Source organism: Chrysochloris asiatica, unplaced genomic scaffold (assembly GCF_000296735.1).
Source record: "Chrysochloris asiatica unplaced genomic scaffold, ChrAsi1.0 scaffold00031, whole genome shotgun sequence".
Classification (NCBI taxonomy): domain Eukaryota; kingdom Metazoa; phylum Chordata; class Mammalia; order Afrosoricida; family Chrysochloridae; genus Chrysochloris; species Chrysochloris asiatica.
Window position 1 is genome coordinate 19,541,399 of NW_006408549.1, and position 20,293 is coordinate 19,561,691.

Here is a 20,293-nt window from a genome sequence, read left to right on the forward strand (position 1 = left end):
CCATTACTCTTCAGTTTGTCATTCCCAGCATAATAAACCATATGGTTATCAGAGTCAAAATGATTAATACCAGTCCATTTCAGCTCACTAATGTCTAAGATGGGACTCCTGGTGTGACATGGTAGGATCATCAGTGGACTGCAAACCAAATATTGGCAGTTCAAATCCACCAGCTGCTCCTCAGAAACCCTGTGCAGTGTCACTATAGGTTGGAACCAACTTGATGGCTCTTAACCAGAACAATAATGCCTAGGATATTAATGTTTATGCATTGCATTTCACTTTTGACAACTTTCAATATTGCGAGGTTCATAATTCATAAATTCCATTTTCCAATTTTTAATGGATGTATACAGCTTTTTGTCTTCATGTTGAGTTGTGCCCCATAACAAAGGTCCCAAAAGATTTATTCCATTCACATCATCATGGTCAACTCTACTTTGAGGAGGCCGTCTTCCCCAGTAGTATTTTGAGTGCCTTCCAACCTAAAGGGCTTATTTTCTGGCACTGTATCTAACAGTATTCTGGTGTTCTTCATCATGCTTCAATATTCAATATTCTGGTGCTAGCTGAGAGTGTTCCACTGCTATTCATAAAGTTATCAGTGACTAAGTATTTGGAAGTAGTCAGTTTCTTCTTATTATTCTGTCTTAGTCTAGAAGCTTATCTGAAACCTGTCTACCATGATACCGGTGGCACAGCTTCCAGTCAGCAACATCATGCAAGCCACCACAGTATGGCAAACTGACAGAGGAGTGGTGGTGATCATATGTTACCTCTTGAAAAAAAAAAATTATATATATATATATATACATTGTTGTTAAAGGCTGCATTTCAAATTTTGATAACTATTGACAAATTTTCTTCCAAAGATGTTGTACCAACATCATCATTTCTAGTCCCATCATTAGTTATCTAGAATTAGTTATTCACATTTTGCTAAGTTCTATTAGTAGGCTCTAACTCATAATGACCCTGTGTAGGATTTCCCAGGCTATACACCTTTTGTGGGAGTCGAAAGCCTTTTTCTCCTGTATATAGATTGGCTGGTGGGCTTAAACTGCCAACCATGTGGTTCAGTCCAGTGCATAATGCATGGAGCCACCATGCTCCAATATACATATATATTTGTCTATGTTGTTAAGTGCTGTTGAGTGCTTCTGACTCATAGCAACCCTAAATAGAGTTTCCAAGAAGTGGCTGGTGAGTTTAAACCACCAACTTTGCATTTCAAACTGACGTTGTGGTCCAGTGCTTATCCTACAGTGCCAAACCAGGGTTTCATTTGTATATATATGGAGTCCTGGTATTGTGGCATAGGATAAACACTGGACCATAAAGTCAGTTTGAACCACAAGGTCAGTGGTTCAAATTCACCAGCCACTCCACAGAAACCTTATACAGGGTCATTATGAGTTGGAACAGACTAGATGGCACTTAACAACAAGTAGGATTTCCTAGGCTTTAAATCTTCATGGGAGCAAAAAGTATCATATTTCTCCCCTGAAGCAACTAGTGGGTTCAAACTACGGACCTTGTGGTTCCAACTCTAGTGCTTACCAAGTTACACACACACACACACAAGCACACACACACACATTTATATATAATTGAATAACGTTCTGATACACTGACTTTTATAGTTAGAAACCATAATGGAGAAATAAAAACCTCATTTATAATGGCATGGAAAAAAGTTAAAATATTCAAGAATAAACTACTGAGTGGCACAAAAGGACACTTGATAAATTATAATTATACTGTATAAGTGCCAGGTCATGATTAGGTACATTTAATGTCATAAACATATCTATTTTCTGAAAATTAATCATTATATTTAATATACTTTCAACTGAAAAACCAAAAATGATTATTTATTGGAAAAGTACAAATATGGCTTAAGTTTACATGGAAAAATAAACAACAGAAAATCTCCAGCAAAATTCTTTTAAAAAGAAGAAAACAGTAGAAGTTAATTTTATCACATATTGAAATAAATTATAATGCTTCAATAACTATAACAGTTTGAAAGTGATGCATGAATAGACAAGAGATGAATGGAAAAACTAAATAATTGATTCCAGAAATAGACCCAAAGTGCATCCGGAAAGTTAGCATGTAATAAAAAGTGGCATTTCAAATTAGTAGGAAAAAGACAGATTACCCAACAAATAGTGTCAGAACAGTTGGCTGGTCAATTGGAAAAATACTAAGTTGGAGCCTTACCTCACTATTCTAAACCAAAATAAAATTCAGATGTACCAAATATTTAGCAAGTTTAAAGTTGAAAAATGAAACTACATACATACCAAAAACATCATAAAAGACTCATTTTTAAATCTTGGCATAGAGAAAGGATTTCTAAACAAGGATTTTTTTAAAAACAAATAAAAAAGGACATACAAAGTATGCAAGTATTTTTAAAACTTTGTATAGCACAACACCCATAAAGTCAAAAATTGCAAACTGACAAAAATCATTGCAAAGTACATGACAAAGGGCTAGCATTTTTATAACACCAAGAGACTACAAATAAGAGGGACAAACTCTGCCAATCAAAATGGAATGGGCATGCATAGGCTGCTCACAATAACTATTTGCACAACGACAACAAACATACAACGAGATTCAAAACCTAGCACTTCAGTTAAAAAAATTCCAATTTAAACAACAATAAAAATAATTTTTCAACTTATTTATTGGAAAAATTCAAGCTTTATAATATACAATGAAAACAGTGTCTGAAAGAATAAACTCAAATAAACAACAGCTCTGAAGATGATGCAAGATTGGGTCGTGTTTAATTCTACTGCATATTAAGTAACTATGAGTTGAAACTAACTAGATGGCACTAACAACAATACTAATAAAATGAGAGCAAATAATTTTAGATACTAATGATGGCAATCAAAATTGGTACAACCTCTTTGGAAGACAAATTGTCAATAGTTATCAACACTTAAAATACATACAGCACTTAACCTTGCAATTCTATTAATTTGCTGGCTTACTACCTCAAAATATAAGTATGTGCTGGTATGGCACTGTGGGATAAAGCACTAAACTGTAGACTCCATTTGAACCACAAGGTCGGCAGTTCAAACTCACCAACCACTCCTTGGAAACCCTATACAGGGTCACTATGAATTGGAAACAGTTCAACAGCACTTAACAACAACAATAATATTTATTTGATTTTAACAGCAAAATCTAACTAGAAATAAATTTCTTTTGCATCAATTAGGATCCAAGAGAAGGAGATCAAAAATACACTAGATATTTTAGCCAATAATATTGATGTAAATGTCACCAGGATTCCTAGTCACACCTCTGCCTTTCAAGAAAGTGGTTTTGTCTTCTACTAATTAAGAATAATCAGGTGAGGACAACCTTGGAACAACAGGGCTCTCTGGTATACAGGGATTGAGACATGGGTTGAATGCGGAAAAGGAGGGAAATAATGTCAAGATGCTTGGCTGTCTTTTGAATCTTGGTTTTTCTTGCATTCTATTATAAAATAGACACTGGAGAGGGAGAGAAAGGAATAGCCAGAAATATCACCATAGAAAACTTGTAACTCTGTCTTCTGCCTATAGCCGATTGGAATACCTAAAATGGGGCTACAATGTGCCCAGTGAAGGAGGCTTCCTGCGGAGCCTTTGCATTACAAAAGACTATAGGTGGAATCCTGAACAGCATCCAGAATCTTCTGAGGTGGGAAATTTCCACTTGAAAGGATGGGAAGACCAACCTGGAGTGGCTAGAAGAACAGAAGAGACTTCTTGAAATAAAGACCTACAGGAAAAATACAAAACCATATAGGCAGACTTACTGATTACTACAAGAACAAGCAAGTTGCTTGCCTAGGAGACATCAAGGCAAGTGGTTGGGTCCCCTCAGAGCAAACCCCCTTCCAAGACTAAGACTCAATAGGAATACATGCTTTGACTGGTGACCACGTTCACTGGTGAGGGAAAAACAGCAATGAAGCTTCAAGCTAAGCCCTGCAACATTCAATAGACTCCTGTGAACCTGGGTGGAGACCTGATTGGCCAGCAGTGTGGCAAGACCTGGGGACTCTTGGGCCCAGAGTCAGTGACATAGCCACAGAGGACTAGAATGGAGAGTGAAGTGTCCAGCTGATAAGAAGAGGGGGCATATGCACAAGAACACTCACACTTGCAGATAATACCCATTTGACCTGGCTTCAATGACTGGATGATCAGAGCTCAAGTAGAAGAAGAAGAAGAAAAAAAAAAAAAGAGTCATCTGATGCAATTTGATGAACTTGACCTACACCTATGGATGCAGTAGCTCAAAAGAGGGAACAAATCTTTACAGCAAGGATCATTCCACCCCCTCCATACACACAGTAGACTGGGATGGGCAACTTGGACATTGGCTACCCAAAATGGGGGGGAAGGCTACAAAGGCAAGAAGTGACCAGCTTACAAGCTTTCAAGAGGGAACCTAGATCCAGAGGGCATGGAGGAAGGTAGAATTTCCACTGAGTAGTATACAATCTGTCTAGGCGGGGCTGATGAAAGGAATGCGGATAGGTCTCTTGTGATACAACAGTGAATAATTGTTATCAGGACTGATTATAAGAGTTGGAAATGTAAAGGTAGACATTTTATAGCAAATATGGGAGTGATTAACTTTGCAGTCTAGGAACAGAGGTCCCTGGGACCATCAAGGGAGAAGAGCGGAGAGCAGGACCCTACCCAGAGAAGCAGTGATGCCTGATATGGAGGCAGAGACGATGATGTGGAGAGATGGAGCAGCGGGGGACTTAGACACAGAGAGGGAGAGGAGATGTGTGCTGACGACTGGGGGGCAGGCTTATAGGGTATTCTCTTTGGTTAGTTGATGATACATGGAGGGGACTGTAACCATGGCTAATGTTCTCCCATGTAAACTGTCACATAATTCACAATATAACATTTTTTTAAAAAAAAAAGAATAATCAGGTGAGGCAGGGTAACCTTATGAGTAAAGGTTTATTTTTAGAAAGAGGACTGCAATTGGGAGTGCTTAATATGACACTTAATCCCCTTCTGCCAAACAGAGTCCTTGCTGGCTTTTAAAAGGTTTTAGGTGGGAAAAGATATCATCTTTATTCATGAGGGTTGTTGTTTTTGTTAGATGTCATCGAGTCAGTACCAACTCATAGCAACCTTATGCACAACAGAATGAAACACTGCCTGGTCCGGGACAACTCACAATCGTTCCATTGATGTTGTCACTTTGCCAATCCATTTCACTGGGGGTCTGCCTCTTTCTATCTGACCTGCCACCTTACCAAACATGATATCCCTCTCCAGTGACTGGTCCCTCCTGACAATATGTCCAAAGTATGAGAGACAAAGTCTGGTCATCCTGGCCTCCAGGGAGCACTCTGGCTATACTTCATCCAACACTGATCTATTTGTTTTTTGACAGCCCATGGCACTTTCAATATTACCCTCCAACACCATAACTCAAATGCATCTATTCTTCTATGGTCTTCGTTATTCATTGGCCAAATTTCACATGCATATGAGGTTATTTAAAATACCATGGCTTGAGTCAGGTACACTTTATCCCTCATGACATCTTTGCTCTTTAACACTTTAAAAAGGTCTTGTGCAGCAGATTGCCTAATACAATAAATACATCGTTTGATTTCTTGAATACTGCTTCCATGAGTGTTGATGGTTGATCCAAGAAAACTTAAGTCTTTGACAACTTCAATCTTTTCTCCATTTATAAGAATGTTGTTTATTGGTCCAATGGTATAGATTTTTGTTTTCTTTACATTGAGATGCAATCCATACTGAAGGCCCTAGTCTTTGATCTTCATCAGTAAATATTTTAAGTCCTCTTCAATTTTAGCAAGCAAGTTTGTATCATCTGAATATTGCAGGCTGTTAATGAGTCTTCCTGCTATCCTGATGCCATGCTTTTTGTCATATAACCCAGCTTCTTGGATTATTTGCTCAGCATACAGGTTGAATAAGTATGATTAAATAATACAAACATGTCACATACCTTTTCTTATTTGAAACCATTTGGTGTTCCTTTGTTGTGTTCGAACAACTGCCAACAGGTTCTTCATGAGCACAATTAAGTGTCCCAGAATAATCATACTTTGCAATATTGTCCATAGCTTGTCATGAGCTACACAACTGAAAGTCTTTGCACAGACAATAAAGCACAGGTAAACATCTTTCTGATATTCTCTGCTTATAGCCAAGATACATCTGACATCAGCAATGATATTCCTCATTCCCGTTCTCTTTTGAATCCAACTTGAACCTCTGGAAGTCCTCTGTCAAGTCAATGTAGGTTGTAGTCGTTCCTTTATTATATTTATTATCTTTAGCAAAACTTTACTCACATGGGATATCAATGCTATTGTCCAACGATGTCCGCATTCCATTGGGTCACTTCTCTTTGGAATGGGCACAAATGTGGATCTCTGCCAATCAGCTGGCTAGATAGTTGTCTTTCAAATTTCCTGGCATAGTTGAGTGAGTAGCTCCAGTGCCACTTCACTGAGTTAGAGGATTTCAATTTGCATTCCATCAATTCCTGGTGCCTTGTTCTTTGCCAATTCCTTCAATGCACCTTGGACTTCCTCCTTCAGTATCATTGGCTCTTGATCAAATGCTGCCTCTTGAAATGGTTGAACATTAACCATTTCCTTTTGGTACAGTGACTCAGTTTATTCCTTCCATCTTCTTTTGATGCTTCCAGCATCATTCAATAATTTGCCCAGAGAATCCTTCAATAATACATGTTGAGGCTTAAATTTTGTCTTTAGTTCCCTCAGCTTGAGAAATACTGAGCAAGTTCTTTCCTTTTGGTTTTTTAACTCCAGGTCTTTGCACATTTCATTCTAATATTTGAATTTGTCTTCTCGAACTGACCTATGAAATTTTCTGTTCAGCTCTTGTACCTCCTCATTTCTTCCATTTGCTATAGCATCTCTATGCTGGAGAGCAAGTTTCAGAGTCTCTTCTGACATCCATTTTGGTCTTTTCCTTCTTTCTTGTCTTCTATATGAACTTTTGCTTTCTTCCTGTATGATGTTCTTGATATCATCCCACAACTCTTCTGGTCTTCAGTCTTTAGTGTTTAATGTATCAAATCTTCAGAAGATCTCTAAATTCAGGTGGGATATATTCAAGGTCGTATTTTGGCTCTCATGAAATTATTGTCATTTTCTTCAGCTTCAGTCTGATTTTGCATATCAGCAATTTATAGTCTGTTCCACAATCTGCCCCTGACCTTGTTTTGGTTTATGATTTGGAGCTTTTCCACCATCTCTTCCCACATATGTAGTCAATTTGATTTTCATATATTCCATCTGGTGAAGTCCATGTGTATAGTCATCTTTTATGTTGGTTAAAAAAGGTTTTGAAATGAACAAATCATTAATCTTGCAGAAGTCTAATGTGGATATCCAGCATCATTTCTACCACAAAGGCCATATTTTCTGGTGACAGATTCTTCCTCTGTATTTCCCACCTTTGTATTTCAATCACCAGTGATTATCAATACAGTTTAATTGCATATTTGATCAATTTCAGACTGAAGAAGTTGGTAGAACTCTTCTGTTTCATCCTTACTAGTTTAATGGTTGGTGCATAAATTTGAATAACAGTGGTATTAACTGTTCTTGCCTGTAGGCATATGGATATTATCCTATCATAGACAGCGCTGTGCCTCATTACTGATCTTGGTATGTTCTTTTTGACAATGAACGCAACACTATTCCTCTTCAAATTTTCTTTCCTGGCGTAGTAAACCCTGTGGCTGTCAGATCAAAATAGACAGTACTTGTTTATTTGAGCTAACTAATGCCTAGGATATCAATGTTTATATGTTCCATTATATTTTTGACAATTTCCATTTTTTTTAGAGTCATACTTTGCATATTCCATGTTCCAATTATTAATGGATGTTTACAGCTGTTTCTCTTCATTTTGAGTTGTGCCGGATCAGCAAATGAAGGTCCTGTAGGCTTTACTCCATACGCGTCATCACAGTCAACTCTACTTTGAGGAGGCAGCTTGCTCCCACACATTTTTAGTTCTTTCCAACCTGAGGAGCTCATTTTCTGGCACTCTATCTGACAGTGTTTCACTGCTATTCATAAGGTTTTCAGTGACTAAATATTCAGAAGTAATTCGTCTCTCCTTCTTCCTAGTCTGTCATCTGGAAGTTCATCTGAAACCTGTCCACTGTGGGTGATGTGGTGGTATTTAAAATATTTCTGGGAAGTAGCCTGCCTAGGAGGGGTCATGCTAATTGAGTGTGTGCTCAGCATTTCTTGAAGATGGATTCTATCACAAAGGTCTATCACAAAACAGAGGTTTGTTGTAGTTGTTGTTACACGAGTTAGTTCTGTCTCATGGCAATCTGTTTAGCATTGTCCATTCAGCAGCTGTTGGGTTTGAATCACCCACCTTGCAGGTAGTAGACCAGTACTTGTCCTACAGCACAGCATTCTGATAAATCAAGTATGCATGGTTCTTCTGGACCCTACTTCAAATCTCTCCAAGGGACTGGTGTTCTCCTCTGCCCAATAGAAAATTTGTCTTTTAAATTTATAGCCTATTTGTTAAGTGCCTTAGAATTAGTTTCAGCAAATAGCGACCCTGTAGAGGGTTTCTGAGGAGTGGCTGGTCAATTTGAACTGCCTACCTTGTAGGAGCTCTGGTAGTGTAGTTGTTATGAATTGGGCTGTGAACCACAGGGTCAGCAGTTCAAAACTACCAGCTGTTCTGCAGGAGAAAGATGAGGCTTTCTGCTCTCCTAAAGATTTACAGCCACGGAAACTCTGTACAGGGTCGCTATTGAGTCGGAACTGACTAAACGGCACGTAACAACAAGAATAACCTTTTAGTTCAAACTGACCTTCCGATACAGTGCATTATCCTATAGCACCATACCAGGACTCTTAGAGCACTGGGTAAACCGGTCTGACCTGTAAAATATATCATAAGGAAGTAAAAATACAGAATTTTTATGGGTAGTCTTTCTTATCTTTACAATTGCTCCAGCAAGGAGAGGTACAGGTCTCTACATTACTCAAAAATTCAGTCACAAGATTTCAGTCAACAAGTAGCTTGTGTTTAATCCTGATTTTTGGACCTCGTTACTTCCTGTCTCATAAATAAATAAAGAACTGTTAGCTAAGTATTGTTGTTGTTTAGTACTGATGAGTTGGTTGAGACTCATAGTGACCCTGTATAAGGATTCCAAAGAGTGGCTGGTAGATTTGAAGCATGAACCTTGTAGTTCAAACCAACCTACTTGTCCAGTGCTTGTCCTTCAACACCACACCATGACTCCAGCTAGGTATTAGCTGAATTTGAAAGACAAAAAGTAATCAGGACATCTAACTCAAGAAGCACATACAACCATTATTTTTACAGATTCAACAATGGTAATAGTTTGAATACTAAACATTATGTGGCTGGGACACAAACCCATAAGGATGGGTATTAGCCAGCTAGTGCTAGGTTTCTGAGGGGATGGGATGAAGCCATTTCTGGTGTAATTCTGATCTACTTCTGAATTATAAACCATTAAAAACCCTATTGAACACAGTCTTAATACAGTTGTATGAGCTGCAATGGTAAATGATGGTGGTGGTATTGTAGGATAAAATTAATAAGAATGATCAGAGGATATGGGTAAAGTACTGAGAGAACTCAGCGATGAAGGATTACTACTTAATAGGCAAAAATCAAGAAGAGTCTTTGTGGATATTAGCTGAGTTGAACTTATATAGTGACAGGAACAAACAGAATGCAACTCCAAGGAGAGGAAACATGAGCTAGAGACACAAGTATAGTTAGGATTATGATGGTATAACTTAAGGAGTAACTTTCACCTTAGCATGAGAATTTGGCCTAAGGTTAACATTCCAGCTCTGTTCACTGGAGACCAAATAGTCAACTATATTGCTAGGCAACATCATTTATGAAAACCATGATCTCTGAAAAGTTGTAGCTGGGCTGGAAAGAATTATAGATGATCTATAAACTATAGATGGTGGCGAACATGCTGTTGTTGTTGGTGTCATCAAGTTGACTCTGATTCATAGTGACCCTATGTACAACAGGAAACCCTACTGGGTCCTTCACCATCTTCACTACCATTGTTATGTTTGAACCTGTTATTGTACCCACTGTATCAATTCAACTCATTGGTGTCTTCCTTTTTTTTTTTTTTTCCCTAACCCTCTATTTCACCAAGCATGATATCCTTCTCTAGGAACTGGTCTTTCCTAATAATATGTTCAAGGTATGTAAGACATCTCACAGTGCTCCCTAAGGGATATTCAGGCTATACTTCTGCCAAGGCAGATGTTTTTGTTTTCCTGGCAGTTTGTGGTAATTTCAAAATTCTTCACCAACACTATAACTCAAATGCATAAATTCTTCTCTGGTCTTCCTTATTCATTGTCCAGCTTTCCCATGCATATAAGGCAATTGAAAATACCATGGGTTGGGTCAGGCACAACTTAGTCCTCAAAGTGACATTTTTACTCTTGAACACGTTAAAAAAGACTTTTACAGCCAATTTGTGCAATGCAATATGTCATTTCATGTCTTGACTGCTGGTTGCATGAGCATAGATTGTGGATCCAAGTAAAATGGAATTCTTGACAACCTCAGTCTTTTCTCCTTTTATCAGGATGTTGTTTATTGGTCCTGGGGAGCCATAGCCATGGATGTTCATGAGTGTGATTACTTGCTTCTGGCAAGTGCCCTGTAGGAAACTTGGAAGCAATATCTACATAAGTTTTACAAGAGATAATGGCTCTTGTGGGTTATAATGCTTTTAAATCAGGAGAAGTCAACATCTACACAATGTGATTCTCTTTTTCTTAAACCTAATCTCCCCACTGGGGAGTCACAAAGGGCAGCTGGATAGACATTTGGGAGTACACAAAAAAGGAACAATTGACTCTGGCCTTCTAGAAGCCTATGTGACATCTATCCTACATCCTTCCTTGTACTTGTGCCATGTTTGATCATTTGAATGCTAAGAGGGCCTCCTGGCCCCTTGTGCAACATTACAGATGGGTCTAATAAAGCCCAATCAAAATAATTTCACTACAATAGAGAATTAATTCAATGGAGGTTTAAGACAAGAGTGATAATGTTTAGCTAAACCATAACATATTTAAATGCCCGATTGAAAACACTGGATTTTAGTCTAAGTTTAGAGGAAAGAAAGATCCCAATGACTTTTAATAAAGATGTGATGGTGGTTACATGCTGTAGAGTTGGTTCTGACTCATAGCAACTCTGCATAGGATTTCCGAGGCTGCAAATCTTTATGGGAACAGAAAGCCTCATCTTTCTCCCATGGTAGGACTGGTAGTTTTGAACTGCTAACCTTGAGGTTAGCAGCCTGACTCATAACTACTATGCAACCAGAGCTCCTTAATATAGAGGTAACATAATCAAATTCTTTTTATAATCATCAGATGAAATATGTAATCTGGTTGATGACATCTGAAAATAAGTCAAAAAGTATTGCTATAGGGTTCCTTTTCATGCATATATAACTTACTCCAAACAAAATGTTTTTAAACATGTCTTTGTAATCATTTTATGGCTGCAGAAAAGTTCTCTCAATAATATACTTTTCTTAGTCTCACTAGGGTGCCTTAAAAAAAAATGTAATTAAAATAGCAATGGCTTCCAAGGAGTTTTGCTGGGCCAGTTAAATTCAAGGTAGAGAGGTTAGCTCAGAAGGTTATGGCGTCTGTTTGGGGGGGACTCCGAACGGGTAATTTAAATTTTCTCTAAAGACAGGTAAGTCACTGGGGCTTTCCATTAAAAAAAAAAAAAAAAAAATTAAGAAAATTGAAAACTGCATCCATTGATTAGAAAAAGAGTAGGAAAGTTGCACCAATGGATTTTTTCCCATCATTACAATGTTTCCATAACGACAATGCTCATTCCTTGAGAGTATCAAGAGCTGTCCTACTGTGATTTCAATGAGAAACCTTATCCCATTCACCCTACAGTTCTTATCTTGTCTTTTCAGACCTCATTTTGTTTCCAAAACTCAAAGAACATTTCAAAGGAACATGATTTGAGCCCTTTGTGGATACCTAAGCTGCCATTTTGACATAGTTTAAATCAAAGCGTGCAGAATTTTAAGAGGAAAGGGTAGAGACATGGAAATGCCACCTTCAGAAGTACATGGACAGGATTGAAGGATATATATTGAGAAATAATAGCTTTAGATTTTGACATTTTTGTTTAATGAAAGTTTCTATGATTTCATAGCGAGCCTTTTGATTTTCCCTTGTAGGGAAATAAAAAATTCGTGGAATTTTTGTAGGGATTCAAAATTCATGGAAAATGGAATTGAAAGATAATAGGATATTTGCATTAACTTTTTGAAACCCTCTTTTATATTGGAAGGAAGACCAGAGGTCAATTCAGCAGAAAGTGAAAGAGGATCACTGTAAGTAGGTGAAGGATTGGTAACAGAGAAATAATTCCAGAGTTATTTTGAGATAAACTGTTGAGGACAGAACAATTGCCTGAGATTCAGAGGTGACCCAATGTGACCTCTAGAGGAATAATTTGATTTGCACTTCAACTTACAGTGTTTCATAACTCAGTGTCCATGATACTGCCTATGAAACAAGCTGCCAAGCGATATGGATGTTGTGCAAACAACACATTGTGATCTGGTACTGTTTTATCTTTAAGCATCTTGAACAAAGTTAGTTCCCTAGCAGAGATCAACAATATGCTGAGCAGGAATTGCTTTTATGCTAGGTCCTCAATGCACATCATTAGCAATTTCTCCATGTCTGATACAGCTTCCTCACATATTTTCATTAGCTTGGTATCTTTCAGTGAAGCTGAGCCTTTAACAGCCTGGAGGATTTTTTAATTTTGAAGATTCTAATAACTGTCAGGTGTGACATGCCTAAATTGCAAGCAATATTGTTGTTGCAAGGTGCCAACCAGTCAGTCACGACTCATTGTGATCCTAAATAGGGTTTCCAAGGAATGACTGGTGGGTTTGAACCACCAACCTTATAGCTGCAGTCCAGTGCTTATTCTACAGCACCACACTGATTTTCCACATTTGTGTTTTTTAATAACCTTTGCTTCACTTCAAACCAATACTTCTCTTTGGCCTCTTGCTGCTATCACTAGAGCTGGTTTAGTAGCATTTGGGACCCATGATGCACTTCATGGTAATAATAAAAAAATAAATAAACAGAGATAATGCTACAACCCTCCAGAGACATGCAATACACAAGATTAGATGCTGCCCATAATTCTGTTATACAGTATGATTTTTAGATAGAAAGTACAGTATAGTAATATATAATGTTATTGTTGTTAAGAGCCATTTAGTCTATTCTGATCCATAGTGACACTGTATAGGGTTTCCAAGGAGCAGCTGGTGAGCTTGAACTGTCAACCTTACAGTTCAAACAGCTTTGCAGTCTGGAGCATTAATGCACAGCGCCACACCAGGACTCCATAACAACAGGCATTTATTATGAATATCAAGGCATAGGTATTATATGTTATATGGGGAGGCATCAAAAAGTTTGTATACAAATTCCATTATATTTCAATTCTCTATTTCAATGAACTTTTAGAAGCTCCTTCTATGTGTACTATATCACTATATGCCTTTCAGTGCAATCACTTTATATACAAGAGGCATGAGATATGCGTGTTGTATGCTGGACACTGTTTTGCTTGCTATATCCCATTCTCTGGTGGGGACTTGTTAATTTGGTTGGCAGTTCAAACCCACCAGCTGTTCCACAAGAGAAAGATGAGACTGTCCGCTCTCAAAGATTTACTGTCTCAGAAACCCTAAAAAGCAGTCCTATTCTACGTGATGGCAGTGGGTTTGGGGTTTTATTACAGACTTGTGAGACCACAGCTGTATATTTAGTTGAATGTTGCCTGAATGGAAACTATGCAGTATAAGATGTTACTTTAAAGTTTCCTGTCTGAATACCCAGTCATGACTGAGTCCTGTTTAAGTTTCCACTGCTTAAAGTCTAAAAGACGCTTAAGATTTTCTGCTAAAAGATCAGTTTTAACAATACTAACAAAAAAAAAACAAAAAGAAAGCTTTACTTTTTCAAAAAAACATTCTTCTTTTCTCCTTTTGGACTTAAAAAAAAAAAACAAAAAACAAAAAAAGGCACTTAGACTGAAAAATAAAGCTGAAGAAATAATTTCCCTATATTTATCCTCTCAAATCCTGATACCATTTTCTATCATTATTGATTAAGCAAACACAGATAAATGCATAAACATTCAACCTTCTTTTCCCTCCTTTGTTCCTTCTTGGCATTTCCATTCTAAGTTTATTTTGTTTGTTTTTTTAGACTTGTTTCTTTATGCATTAAACAGTTTTCATGCCTGCTTTTCTTTTTCACAGACAAGCTACCTTCCTTCTTACTTTCACTTCTGAAATTTGAATGGCTTAAAATATTTAAATGGTGCAATATTCACTCTTCCAGATAAATACATATTTTGGAACTCCTTTAATCTTTACCTACTAAAGCAATGAAAGCTTCTCAAATTACAGAATATGCCCTTAAAGTCTTAGAAATGTGAATACAGGTGTTTATTTTTTTAGCTTTCATTAAATATGCATCATAAAATGGAAAAGAGCAAAGAAAAACATTTACTTAAGAGTGCTATCTTGTTTCTAAATGCCTTGAAAATGCCTCTGGTCTTCTGAACCCCTCCTCTTTTATTTTCCTTCTGTATCCTCATATTTGGAAGCATCTAAAAGTTTCTACAAATATCTTATGAACTTGAAATCCATCTGTTACTGGAAAAACACAGAAATTGTATATCTTCCAAATCAAGCAATAGTCAAAATGGAAAGCATATGCTTGACTCATCTTTTCTCAGAAGGATAAACCTAATATGAAGAAAACAGTGGCGCAGCATTTTAACCAAAACAAAGACAGTCATACTATCTAGTGAAACCATACTCCTAATCTTAAGTGTAAAAGAGGTTTCCTTCAGCCAAAGGCTGAAGAAGAGCTTCCTGCTTCTATAAGACTTTTTCTCCCTTACTTCTCTTCAGAGAATAAACATCTAATAATCATGCACCATAGATATATCTAGACCAGATATCTGGTGGTGAAATTACTGCAGGATTTGCTAGCCTGTTTTTAAAAAAATAATTTCCAGCCTGAATGAAAAGTAGCATGGTCTTTTGCCTTCAAGAACACTCATTATTTTCCTAAGGGCTAATACATTTGTTTCCTAGAGTTGGCAAGCTGTGGACAATCTTGAGACACAAGTCAAAGAGGTTTAGAAGAAAAAGACTTTACAGGTTCAAAAGAAAAATCTGTGAGTACTAAACTTGCTCAAAAAAAACTGTGGTAATACCTGTGAGCCTGCATCTTGTAGTTTACAACTATGGAAAAGCTTCTGAAGATATGTAGTAAGTTCTCCCCCTTATAGTAAGCAAGTGCCTAGGTATCTATACCATTAAACTCGCAAAGTATTCCAGGTATTTAAGTGTAGCAGGAAGGAGGTTTTGTTGTTACTGTAGTATGAGTAAAAAGAGATAATAAATTCTCTACTTCTACCATTTGACAACTCTGTGAACCCTAGACAAGTTATGAAACCTATCTTATTATCCTTAAGCATAAAACTGGTCTTGTATTAGTTTCCTATTGCTAATATAATAAATTATCCCAATTTAGTTACTTAAATATGATGGTGCTATAGGATACTGGTCTGCAAACCAAAAAGTCAGTGGTTCAAGCCTACCAGCTGCTCCACAGGAAAGATATGAAGCTTTCTGCTCCTGTAAAGATTTGCAGCTTTGGAAATCCTATACACAGCAGATATGAGTTAGAACTGACTCATGGCACTTAACAGCAACAGCAGTGGCTTAAAGCCAGCACTTCAAATCAGTTCATTCTGCATGATAAAGCAAAATTAGAACAGACTTGAATTTTAAAATTTGGATGAAGTAGAACAATAGTTGAGATGGGAAGAATTAGAGATGAAACCCTGAAATGGAAAACTAGAAGAAACACAGTGAGTACTTTCAGGAACGTGATGTGGAAGGCTGAATTATTGCTAATACTGTGGAGAGTGACACATAGTAAACTCAAAGTGGCACCATCAGCTGCCATCTCTGATCAGGGCTTCACTGTTTCTGACTTTGCCAGTCAAGAGATTTAGTCACTATGCAACAAATACACTACCTTTACTTTTTACGAGGGAGATTAAGTTCATAGCAGGGTGTTGACCATAATTTTTCCAATTTAAATTCCTTCTGGTTTCACTTCATCAACCACTTAGCCAATAAGAACCAGTTTGAAAATGTTGCTTAAAGCAACACATATTTATTATCTTATAGTTAGGACGGTCAGAATTCTAAAATGGGTCCCACTGGATTAAAATCAAAGCGTTGGTACTGCTGCATTCCTTCTAGAGCCTCTAGGTGAGATTTACTCTCCTTGCTTTTCCAGCTTCTAGAGATGCCCCACATTCCTTGACTCAGGTCCATGTTCCACCGTCAAAGCTAGCAAAGGCTAGTGCAGTCATTTGACTCTAACTCTACTGCTTCCCTCTTTCATTTGTGAGGATCCATCTGGATAATCCAATATAATCTTCTCATCTCAAATCCATCTGATACACAGCCTTAATTGTATTTGCAACCTTAACTCCTCTTTGTCAAGTAACCTAACATATCCATACATTCTCCAGACATCTTTGGAGAGCCATTATCCTGCCTACCATAGACCTCATGAAGTTACTGTGAGAAATTTTTTAAATGTGCAAAATGCTTATACACTTGCCTATAAGAAAAGGAAGCACTCAATAAATGATATTCACAGGTAAATATTTTTTGAGAAAGCAACTGATTCATTAAATCTAACCTAACCAAGTATATATAAATAAACAAGATAAATATAATTGCTGGGTTTTTTTATTATTATTATTATTTTAGTTCTTTAACTGAAACTTTCTGTTGAGGGCCATTACATTTTGAATCATTATCATTTATATTTTTTTATGGCTCAGGTTGACTAATGCCATAGATTGAATGAAAATATGCTACTTCACATATGCTTTCATGAGATTATTGTTTTCAAGGTAAAGAGAGTTTATCAGATTCTCTGTGCCTGATTTTGTGGAGCTCACAAAGAGCAAGGAAAAGGAAAGTGTTGACTTGCTAGAGTTAGCACAAAAGTACAGTTATTAAGTAAGCAGGACACGTCTCCAAAGAGAAGTCGCATAGAACATCAAGTAGGAACCTCTACAGAGAAAGTCGGGAGTGCCACTGTTTCCCAGGATGCTCTGTTCAGTTCTAAGATCTAAATTGCTGCTGATTTTTCATCTTTTAATCACTTCACACAAGGTAAGTGTCCTTGGGAGGCACTACAAAGGGTAATACATATCGCATCCCATTGATTCTAAATTAATTTGATCTTTTAACTCCCAGCTTTTGAGCTTCATAAAAAAATTTTTTAAATCACCTTATAGTGATTTCTTTTCTTCTTTTGCACAAATATAATCTGAACAGTAGAAGCTACGGTTTTTGACAAAAGTTACAATTAATATTTATTTCCATTTGCATATAAATACCAAATTTTGGGAGTCCCTTTATAGGGTTTCCAAGGAGCAGCTGGTGAGTTTGAACCGCCAACTTTGCAGTTCAAATGGCTTTGCAGTCTGGCGCATTAACCCACAGCGCCACACAAGAAATATATATATATATATACATATATATATATGTGTGTGTGTGTGTGTGTGTGCGTGTGTGTATGTTGCTGTTATGTATATGCAGGGCTGCTAATTATCTGTGGTCCCTCTAGCCAAATTTCTTCATTGTGTGATATATTGTGGAGTCCTGGTGTGGCAATGTGGGATAAGGCACTGGACTGCAAGGTCAGTCTGAACCACAAGGTTGGTAGTTCAAACTCACCATTCACTCCTTGGAAACCCTATACAGGGGTCGCTAAGAGTCAGAACTGACTCGATGTCACTTAACAACAAGCCTCTATGCCTGGGATTATGGAACCATTTTGAAATGAGTTGCTGAGGAGTAAAGTTCGCTAGTTGCTCCTCGGAAACCCTATACAGGGTTGCTATGGGTCGGAACTGACTCAACGGCACTTAACAACAAGGAGTACAGGTCACTGTGGATGTAAGTATTTAGAATGCTCCCACCTTAGTAGAGTATGACTCAAATCACTACTCTGTTTCCCTAAGAAGCATGAGCTGACTCCAATTTATAAGACTGCTTTGTTAAAGCTTACTCTCTTGCCCTGGATCTTGCATCTGGCTCATGACATCTGACCTCCAGTTTCTGGGACTTCCAGCCCATTACTTAACCTGATTTGCCAGCTCCTGCAACCTCCGGCTTCAACAGCTTGTCTTCTGATTTGCAGATTTGGGTTCCTCAGCTCCTGAGACTGCACGGGTGAGAATATTTCTCCAGACTGACCTCTGAAATATGGATTTGCAGTTTTCCAGCCTCCACAATTTTGTGAACAAACTAAACTGTGAGCTGTTTTGAACATTGCTACCCATTATAGAACCCTGGGACTTGAGGGAAAGGAGGAGTAGTGATTGTTACCCAAGGAGTATGGACCAGCATAACACTTTGGAAAAGCCAAACAGTTGGGATACCTTTAACCTCTAACTCATAGGGACCCACCTTGTGTTGATTTTTATGAAAGAAATTATTAGTACAAGAGGTATATGTATAATATATATTTGGAAGAGTTAACTTTCACAGGAGGGTAAAAAGACACACTGATTAGCTTCTTCATGTCAATAATATACAACTGCACAATGAATATTAAGATAATAGATAAATGTTTATTGAAGTTCAATGTTTTACTTTAGAAAATGTTTATTGAAGAGTATTACCTTTGTTATCAAAGGATTTTTTTAATTTTATTTCAACTATCATCTGGGAATATTGCATATTACTCATCACCATTTTGTTACTTAAATAGTCAATGAATTTGAAGACTACAACAAGAAGTGTTTATAATTTTGAGAAATTGCTCTGGGTTCATATTGACTAAATAAAATATGAAAACTGTAAATTGTATCTTTACAAATTTAACTCTATAATTCACATAATATTTTAAGTCAAAGAGATAGATAAGTGGGAATAAATTTCAGAATTAGTATCATGAGAATTACCTTTTTTTTTCTCTTATAATTTGAAATGTTAATTTTCCTAGTGAATATCAAATAGTAACTGGACCATTAAGGGCATTGAAACCAATTCTGGGTAGGGATGATGGAACCTCCTAGAAATCAAATGCCTGAGCCCTGGTGAAACAGGTGATCTATTGAGATATTTGGGGTTTTATTCTCTTAAAACCAAACATATATCTATATATATATGAGACCTAGAGAATTCGAGTAACTTCTAAGTAGACAAAGCAGCATTTTCATATCAATATTCTTGCCATTCCTATGTTGTCAGTAAGAGTACAATATCCTTTTCAACCCTAAAATACCCCATTTCTTATATCTGTGTAAATATGACTGAAAATAATAACCGATAAATGAGACCCTCAAGATATTCCTCACTTACTTGGTATACTGCGAAGTGGAGGCGGAGGTACACTCTCAATATTTATCATATGAGACAGGAGAGCTGCTGAAAGAGAAGACATAGGCATCTTGATTGTTCAAGAGAAACTTATGAGAAATTTCTTGAGAGGCAACTGATCATTCTTTTCTAGGCATCATAAACCAGAACCCTCAAGGTAGTCTCTGATAGGTTGTACCCACGGAACCCATGTTCAGAGTTCTTAAACAGTCTCTATGCAGCATTTCCAACAATAAAATCTAGACTAGAAAGACCTATATCCTAGTTCAAAAGAAATTAAAAAGCTGCCTGTAGAAGCTATGGTGAATAACAGGAAGAAAGAAGAAAGTCATAATATAAAGGCAAATACACAACAGAATTAACAACAAATATAAGTCTAGGTTAAATGAAAGAATGACCAATTTTATTGGTGTATCATAGTCTAGAACCCTTTTACTGCCTGCTAAATTTTCACGTTGGGTTCCAGTAGTAGCAATAGGAAATTATAGTTATATTTCTCTCATTGGCTGCATACATGTGGTAGAATGTCCCTTCTAATTAACATATACCAGTAAACTCATTCTTGATTCTATTTAACCATAGTCTGCTCGAGTGTGGTATGTTTTTGGTTATTTTCTTCTGCTTCATAAAAATTAAGTCTAGTTGTAATGAATAGAATTTAGAGTCCTAATTA

General features: G+C 37.1%; 1 protein-coding gene across 1 annotated transcript in view; it reads right to left on the reverse strand.

The window, feature by feature from the left end:
• Positions 1 to 19,690, reverse strand: part of CNBD1 (cyclic nucleotide binding domain containing 1) — a 683,582-nt gene extending 663,892 nt beyond the window's left edge. The window contains exon 1 of the mRNA XM_006859260.1: positions 19,603 to 19,690. Within this exon, the coding sequence (XP_006859322.1) occupies positions 19,603 to 19,690 (88 nt within the window). The remainder of the gene's footprint in view (positions 1 to 19,602) is intronic.
• Positions 19,691 to 20,293: the final 603 nt, after the last annotated feature.